Genomic DNA, 9,743 nt, shown 5'->3' on the forward strand with positions numbered 1-9,743 from the left:
AAATGGTTGCCTGTTGCGTTTCTATTTTTGTTCCGTGTACATTATTTTCTTTAGGAATGTAGTGAAGTAAAAATGATCAATGAAATATAAATAGTAAAGTACAGATACCCCCCAAAACAACTAAAGTAGTACTTTACAGCATTTATACGTAAGTACTCTCCACCACGGTTGTCAATGAAGCTAGCTAGTAGTAGCTAGCAGGCACATTGAACAGACAGGCCATATTAGCTAAATTGGCTATCAAGTCACTGGCGAGTGGCGACGTGTGTGTTTTGGTGACGTTTCACATTTACAGCTTTCTCACTATCTCTTACCAGAGTGTGCATCTGTTTGGCAGTGTTTTATATCGAATCATGTCACAAAACAAGTTGTGGCGGGACACAAGATGCTCGTGTATAGGTTTTGAATTTTGGAATATTGACAAGTGGCAGTGTGGATCAAGTGTGCATCGTCTCAATTTTCAATATGACCAAAACAGTGGCAGACTTGAGTAATCACTGTCAAACACATCAATTGCGTTGTCTTCTGTAAACATGTCCAAGTCCGAGGCGCTGTGTAATGGTTAGGTCTGTCTCACTATTTGAAGGTTCGCTGCTATGATTGGATAGAACGTAATTAGTGCAGCTTCATGAAGGTTTTCCCTAGGTGGTACAATCCCATGTTAGTGGGTAAGTGACATGATTGTAATCCAAACCCAACCCTCATGTAAGTCGTGAGTTACACAAATCTCACAAAACTGTTTTGAAATATACTGACTTTGGCTCAGTCCCAACAGTTTGCAGTTTGAAATGTAACAGTTGCATTTCCTTCACATGTTTCCTGCAATTTCTTTGGGATTAATGATTAACAAGTGGAAGCAATAAAAAAAATGAAAACCCCTATTTATACCAAATGTTTTAAGGTCTATACACAAATCGGCTACATAGCTACCCATCCATAGGAATACATGTATTTGTATACTCTACTACACAATAAGCAATACAAGAGTTAGCTAGCTATGTTACTTCAGCTGCATTGCAAGACAAATATCTTCAATCTCTACGTTAACGTTACTTCAATAAAGAACAATGACAATTCGGACTCAAGTTTACAAAATTGTTGATTCAATTTCCAGTAACGTTAAATGCTTTAGCTGAATTCTTTACTAGCACTGGGTTTCACAAGATGATAGCCTTGTTTTCTGGTTTGCTCAGGAGTTCCTAAAACATTAAACAAGACAAATTACAATTCATATAACTGTGAACCGCACACATAGAAAGCTAAATGCATAGCTAGCTGGCCAATGTTAGGCAGTTTTTTGTAAATTAACTTTTGCATTATAATTTGTCTCTACAGCGAACATATTCCTGTTAACTGTAAATGTTTTGCATGATTTGTTATAAAGTTATAATTCCTTACATTTGCTTCAATCCTAGTATTTTTCTCATCGATTACTCTTCAAGCAACTCTCCAGGGTTGGGTTACAGAACATCATTCTCGATTAGCTTCGTTTCGAGGGCCCAGTAGAGGGCTGTAAAGGCACTACGCCTCACTCAAAGTTTAATTGGATACCATTACGACTCGATGACCAAAATTATCCTACTTAAATTTTTTTAATACATTTCAGCACTGGAATAAATGTTCCTGACTAATATCGATGCGATATAGGCCGTTTGCAACCCCAAAAATTGCTGCAACTTACAAGTCAGTTGGAGAGAATCAACTTGACCAAAGTGATGTGTAGAATCAATAAAAATACTCTTCCCGGCCAAATAATAGGCCTTGTGCAATTAAGATCCACCCACCAAATGCACAACCAGACATTAATTGATTGATTGATTTCTTAGGCGCACAGAACAGGTAGGCTGGTTTCATTTTTTACATTTTAGTCATTTAGCAGACGCTCTTATCCAGAGCGACTTACAGTAGTGAATACATACATTTTATACATTGTTTTTGTCCTTGCCCCCCGTGGGAATCAAACCCACAACCCTGGCGTTGCACACACCATGCTCTACCAACTGAGCCATACTCCTTCGTTTGTGTCTTCTCTGCAGAGATCCGCGAGGCGTTCAAGGTGTTTGACCGTGATGGGAATGGCTTTATTTCCAAGCAGGAGCTAGGCATGGCCATGAGATCCCTGGGATACATGCCCAACGAGGTGGAGCTGGAGGTCATCATACAGAGACTGGACATGGACGGTGAGACACGCACACACACACACACACACACACACACACACCCCCGACGGACATACTCAGGGCACTCACACAGGCACACACACAGGCACCCACATAGTTATGCATACATGCATTCATGTGTGCTTGCAAACACACTAGCATAACAGATGTCTTCGACCCACTGTCATCAACAGGTGATGGTCAGGTGGATTTCGAGGAGTTTGTCACTCTTCTCGGACCCAAGCTGACAGCAGCCGGAATGCCTGACAAGTTCCACGGAACTGACTTTGACTCCGTGTTCTGGAAGGTAAGTAATCATTACCCGCATCTCTCCTGCTGATTACCACTGACAAGCTGAAGCAAAGGCTTCTGGGTGATCAGGATGCTTCGCCATAGCTGTCATCTATCTATCAAATCATTTATCTATCACGTTTATCTAAGTCTTTGTGACTTGGAACAAAGACAAATGTAATTGCCAGATTTGGTTGGATGGTTAATAGGACAGTGCCATCCCTTTTCTACGCTTGTCTTATTATCAAATGAAGTGAAATCTATGTAGATGTAATCAGGCATTGATTCTGTGACAGTTTGCCAGATAATTACCCTCCCATATTGACAGTAATAGGAGTCACCAAGTATTTAGAGACTGATTCAGGCTTCCCTTGGCAATGTCTGTCTATGCCTAAGCAGTGTTTTTGTGTTCAATCTAGAACAAACACACACGTTGTAATGTGTGTATGGAAGTGTATGTTCCCAAGTCAAGACAGTCATTCAATATGTCACACGCATCAATGGGCAGTGTTGTGTTGTTCACTCAGGCTAGAAAGTCCAGGATCAGCTTACCATTCCCAAATCTAAACCATATCCATTGGGGTGAAAAACATAAAATCATCCTTGAAACAGTATCTCCACCGTAGTGACAACAGCTCTTGATTGTCTGTGCGTGTGTGCTTGTGTCTAGACCGACATGCAGAAGCTGACAGTGGAGGAGCTGAAGAGGCTGCTGTACGATACGTTCTGTGACCACCTGACCATGAAGGACATCGAGAACATCATCATGACCGAGGAGAGCCATATAGAGAACCCAGGGGCCTGCCAGGTGGATATAGACAGTAAGGGATCTTATAGTACACACTTTATAGTAGACACTTTAAAGTTCACACTTTATAGTTCACTCAGAACATGCGTCTCAGGTGGATATAGATCATAAGAGACTTATTGTACACACTATAATACACCGTGTTTAATTGTTTTCTTGAGACAGGCATATACAGTGAGGGAAAAAAGTATTTGATCCCCTGCTGATTTTGTACGTTTGCCCACTGACAAAGAAATGATCAGTCTATAATTTTAATGGTAGATTTATTTGAACAGTGAGAGACAGAATAACAACAAAAGAAAAACGCATGTCAAAAATGTTATAAATTGATTTGCATTTTAATTGTAACGCTTTCGTTTGGAGAAGTATCGGAGTCAGGCGCAGGACACAGGGATAAGTGCAAACAAATGTGTTTACTCAAAAACCACAATCAAAAATTCTCCCACAGCAAAATAACAGGGTTGGGAGAAACACCTCCAACAACCACTAAACATGAACAATCACGGACAAGACAAAAAGGGAAGCCAGAGGGTTAAATAAGTAACATAATCAGGGAATTGAAAACAGATGTGTATAAGTAAGACAAAACAAAACGAACAGGAAAACATAGATCGGTGGTGAATAGTAAGCCGGTGACGTCGACTGCCGAACGTCGCCCGAACAAGGGGAGGGGCCGACTTCGGCGGAAGTCGTGACATTAATGAGGGAAATAAGTATTTGACCCCCTCTCAATCAGAAAGATTTCTGGCTCCCAGGTGTCTTTTATACAGGTAACGAGCTGAGATTAGGAACACACTCTTAAAGGGAGTGCTCCTAATCTCAGTTTGTTACCTGTATAAAAGACACCTGTCCACAGAAGCAATCAATCAATCAGATTCCAAACGCTCCACCATGGCCAAGACCAAAGAGCTCTCTCATGGACAAGATTGTAGACCTACACAAGGCTGGAATGGGCTACAAGACCATCGCCAAGCAGCTTGGTGAGAAGGTGACAACAGTTGGTGAGATTATTCGCAAATGGAAGAAACACAAATGAACTGTCAATCTCCCTCGGCTTGGGGCTCCATGCAAGATCTCACCTCGTGGAGTTGCAATGATCATGAGAACGGTGAGGAATCAGCCCAGAACTACACGGGAGGATCTTGTCAATGATCTCAAGGCAGCTGGGACCATAGTCACCAAGAAAACAATTGGTAACACACTACGCCGTGAAGGACTGAAATCCACACTGGGTGTGTTGTGGTCAGATGAAACCAAAATGAAGCTCTTTGGCATCAACTCAACTCGCCGTGTTTGGAGGAGGAGGAATGCTGCCTATGACCCCAAGAACACCATCTCCACCATCAAACATGGAGGGGGAAACATTATGCTTTGGGGGTGTTTTTCTGCTAAGGGGACAGAACAATTTCACCGCATCAAAGGGACGATGGATGTACCGTCAAATCTTGGGTGAGAACCTCCTTCCCTCAGCCAAGGCATTGAAAATGGGTCGTGGATCGGTATTCCAGCATGACAATGACCCAAAACACACGGCCAAGGCAACAAAGGAGTGGCTCAAGAAGAAGCACATTAAGGTCCTGGAGTGGCCTAGCCAGTCTCCAGACCTTAATCCAATAGAAAATCTGTGGAGGGAGCTGAAGGTTCGAGTTGCCAAACGTCAGCCTTGAAACCTTAATGACTTGGAGAAGATCTGCAAAGAGGAGTGGGGCAAAATCCCTCCTGAGATGTGTGCAAACCTGGTGGCCAACTACAAGAAACGTCTGACCTCTGTGACTGCCAGCAAGGGTTTTGCCACCAAGAACTAAGTCATGTTTTGCAGAGGGGTCAAATACTTATTTCCCTCATTAAAATGCAAATCAATTTATAACATTTTTGACATGCGTTTTTCTGGATTTTTTTGTTGTTATTCTGTCTCTCACTGTTCAAATAAACCTACCATTAAAATTATAGACTGATCATTTCTTTGTCAGTGGGCAAACATACAAATTCAGCAGGGGATCAAATACTTTTTTCCCTCACTGTAGATTAACTGAGAGGGAGTAACAGGTGAGAGATATGGAAAGTTGACGTGGTGGGAAAATGCATAGCCCAGAGGTAGCTGCGTTATATGTACTGTAGCTCTTTTCCTCTAAAATACCTTCCTTATCCTCTTGCCTCCCTTCCCTGTCAAGCAGCTAGTCCAACGCAGCAAGTCAAGCAGACGTGTGTACGCAAGAGCCTGATATGTGCTTTCGCCATTGCTTTCGTCATCAGTGTCATGCTTATCGCAGCCAATCAGGTGCTGCGGAGCGGCATGAAGTAGACGGGGACACCTATGGCCTCCTGACCCTCTGAAAGAGACTAATGTAAGACACCTGGACAAATGACTGAGGAAAAACTTCTAAACAACAACCACAAACAGTACCATGACCACAACAACAATGACAAAAACAACAACAGACAATCAAACCAACATTAAAATAAACTGAAAGGAAACTAATACATGGCTCTCATCCAATTGACTTCATGGGCATATTTCCCAACTTTCCCCTTAAACTCCTTTCTGAATGGAACCCATTGAGACCCTACTATGTGGGCCTGGACGATGACCATCATCTGTGCATGAAGTGCATGGATTTAACCAGTCGTCTCTTGAAACATTTGTAGAAGTTATTATAAGTGTATATCCATATAACTGTGTAACAAACATAGGTGTGTTTTAAATCACGTATGGCCAACTGTGACCACTTTTGTTAATGGGGTTGGGGTCGGAGGTCAAGGTGTCAAGTTAAGGACCAAAGTTCAGTGGTCAGGGGAGGGAATGGAGAATGAGTTTTTCTGTATTGTGTACCAAATAATATTTCATGATAGGAATATTTCACAGTTCTGCATGAACATAAGGGCTGTTTAGTAGACTACATGCTCGTATTGTAAAAGTAATTTGTTGGGGAACTGTTCTTATCGACGTACTGTGGACTATTAACTTCACTGAGCACCCCATGACGATCATCATAGTATATCTTATTGCCAATGAAAAACAAACAGCTCAGACTTGATGGATTGTATTAGCATATCACTGAGAAATCCTAAAGTATGTTATTGATATGTGTTATATGTGCATAGCCTAGTGCAGGTAGCTTAGTGGTTAGAGATTTTTGCCAGTAACCGAAAGGTTGCTGGATCAAATCCCCAAGCCGACAACATACAAATCTGTCATTCTGCCCCTGAACAAGGCAGTTAACCCGCTGTTCCCCGGTAGGCTGTCATTGTAAATAAGAATTTGCTCTTAACTGACTTGCCTAGTTAAATAAAGGAATACATTTGTTTTTATTAACATAGAAAGAAGAGGGTTGTTAGCTTTGTATAAGATGAATGATGGAATGTATATTGTGCTCCTTGGTCAGTTCTATTTGCATGGCTATATTGAGCAATAAATCATGAGTATACATATCACATGTGATATCACCGGCCAGACATGATCTATATAGTCCTTTAGGCTCATCTATTGGGCAGCCCTGCACTGGAGAATCAAAGCAGGAGCAATGACCTTCAATCTGCTTCTGTCCCATGGTAGGTCCTTGTTGTCCTTGGGATGGATGCAATACTATGAGATAAAAGAACCAAACAAAAATAACAATCATCTTTAAAGGACCTAAACAGTCATTCTGAAACTACCAGGAAGTTTAACAAGACAGGCTAAGTGGGCGGGGAGCTTATATTCATGAGCTCACCATGACTGACAGCTTTTTGAAAGCTCGATGTCAAGCAACTTGGATGTTTTGAGCAGTGTTGCAGTAAAATCATCTCAAGCACATTTGGTGATACACAAAGCAACTCAAACAACGTTAAAATTGCATCAATTCTATATATATTTTTTATACATCTCCCATTTGGAATGTCTCTTGTGATGCGGTTTACAGCAGCACTGACACATTTGTTGACTTTTGTTCCATGATGGCTGAATACCTAGCTGACCAGTAACGAACACCAGACATGGATGAATGGGGAAACATATAAGTAGCTTTGCCAGAGGGTAAACTTTTAATTATATTTACTAACACCCTACAGTCAAAATTTAGCACCAGTAGAGTAGCAATCTAGCTATATGAACCACACCCCTCTGCAAACACATCTTCTTCAATGTTGGTTACAAGGCAGAATGTATGTAGGTAAGATAACATCATGTTACCATTGGTGTAATAAAATGAGAGTTAAGGGGATGTCACCTTGTGCCCTTAATGATTCCAAGTGTTTAACATGGGGGAGGGGACCAGTAACTTTATGATAAAACTTTGTCAATGTAGAAGCAACAGTCCTTTTTCATAATTTGGTCATCATAGTTTGATGACCAAAGTTTCCTTCAGATATTTCATGAAAAACTTGATTAAGACTGTTCATGACCATTAAGGCACTTCTGAAACATCAGGTTTCTATCCTCTTTCATTCTAGGACTATACCGCAGCTATACTGAACATCACATAGCCCGTGAAGCTCTGCAATAAAGCACTACTCCATGTCTGTGTAATATTTATGCTATCCCAGTGGTCTTTAAAGTGTTCTGCATGTTTGCCAATGTTGCCATTGAATGACGTCCATGAATACTGAGAGAATCTGTATACATCTGTAAGATACAAATGTCAACCAAAGCTATGAAAGTAAATCACCGTATGTAGTTAAAGGTCTCTTACTAACCACAAGATAATGACCATTTAATAGCTCATCACTAGGGCCTAGATTCAATCAGTTCCAGCGCTAACCAGCGATATCCGACAACTGCATAGCAGTTTCATTGTTTTGTTTAGGTGATGCCTGTGGTGTAACTGAGCTGGAGCTATCAAATTGGTGAGCCGCTGATCTTGTCGTCATTGTCACATTGGACATTTTACTGCACTGTTAGGAGCTAGTAACAAAAGCATTTCGCTGTACCCACTATAACATCTGCTAAACTGTGTACGCGACCAATACATTTTGATTTGATACCACACTCGTCCTTAAACTCCCACCTGTGTTATACGTTCAGAACGAGAAAATGTAGCCGAAATAGAAAAAATGACACTCAAATTGAAAATCATTGAAGTAAGTAATAAGGATTTACACACAAAAAATATACATTACCGTTCAAAAGTTTGGGGTCATTTAGAAATATCCATGTTTTTGAAAGAAAAGCACATTTTTTTGTCCATTGAAATATCATCAAATTGATCAGAAATACAGTGTAGACATTGTTAATGTTGTAAATGACTATTGTAGCTGGAAATGGCAGATTTTTTTTTATGGAATATCTACATAGGTGTGCAGAGGCCCATTATCAGCAACCATCACTCATGTGTTCCAATGGCACGTTGTGTTAGCTAATCGAAGTTTATCACTTTAAAAGGCTAATTGTGCACCGGGGCCTCCCACTCCTCTTTCTATTCTGGTTAGAGACAGTATGCGCTGTTCTGTGAAGGGAGTAGTACACAGCGTTCTATGAGATCTTCAGTTTCTCTGCAATTTCTCGCATGGAATAACCTTAATTTCTCAGAACAAGGATAGACTGAGGAGTTTCAGAAGAAAGGTCTTTGTTTCTGGCTATTTTTAGCCTGTAATCAAACCCACAAATGCTGAAGCTCCAGATACAAAACTAGTTTAAAGAAGGCCAGTTTTATTTCTTCTTTAATCAGGACAACAGTTTTCAGTTGTGCTAACATAATTGCAAAAGGGTTTTCTAATGACCAATTAGCCTTTTATAATGATAAACTTGGATTAGCTAACACAACGTGCCATTGGAACACAGGAGTGATGGTTGCTGATAATGGGCCTCTGTACGCCTATGTAGATATTCTATTAAAAAAAAAAATCTGCCGTTTCCAGCTACAATAGTCATTTACAACATTAACAATGTCTACACTGTATTTATGATCAATTTGATGTTATTTTAACGGACAAAAATTGCTTTTCTTTCAAAACAAAGGACATTTCTAAGTGACCCCAAACTTTTGAACTGTAGTGTATATAAACACAACATGCAACAATCTCATTGATTTTACTGAGTTACAGTTCATATGAGGAAATCAGTCAATTGAAATAAATTAATTAGGCCCTAATCAATGGATTTCACATGACTGGGAATAAAGATATGCATCTGTTGGTCACAAATACCTTAAAAAAATGGGCCTTAGGATCTCGTCACGTTTTTTTTGTGCATTCAAATTGCCATCGATAAAATGCAATTGTATTCGTTGTCCGTAGTTTATTCCTGCCCATACCATAACCCCACCGTCACCAATGCGGCACTCTGTTCACAACGTAGACATCAGCAATCCGCTCGCCCACAAGATGTCATACACGTGGTCTGCAGTTGTGAGGCCGGTTGGACGTACTGCCAAATTCTCTAAAACAACGTTGGAGGCAGTTTATGGTAGATACATGGACATTAAATTCTCTGGCAACAGCTCTGGTGGACATTCCTGCAAATTGCACTCTCCAAATTACATTCCTGCCAATTGCATGCTTCTTTAAAACTT

General features: G+C 40.6%; 1 protein-coding gene across 1 annotated transcript; it reads left to right on the forward strand.

Moving 5' to 3' along the window:
- The first annotated feature begins 533 nt into the window (after nt 1-533).
- On the forward strand, nt 534-8,348 carry LOC106584969 (calcium-binding protein 7). Its single transcript, XM_045706606.1, has 5 exons — nt 534-561; nt 2,037-2,180; nt 2,354-2,466; nt 3,121-3,271; nt 5,433-8,348. The coding sequence occupies exons 1-5, from the start codon at nt 534-536 to the stop codon at nt 5,558-5,560; spliced, it is 564 nt and encodes a 187-aa protein (XP_045562562.1). The 3' UTR covers nt 5,561-8,348.
- The last annotated feature ends 1,395 nt before the right edge of the window (nt 8,349-9,743 follow it).

The sequence above is a fragment of the Salmo salar genome, chromosome ssa24, assembly GCF_905237065.1.
Source record: "Salmo salar chromosome ssa24, Ssal_v3.1, whole genome shotgun sequence".
Taxonomy (NCBI): Eukaryota; Metazoa; Chordata; class Actinopteri; order Salmoniformes; family Salmonidae; genus Salmo; species Salmo salar.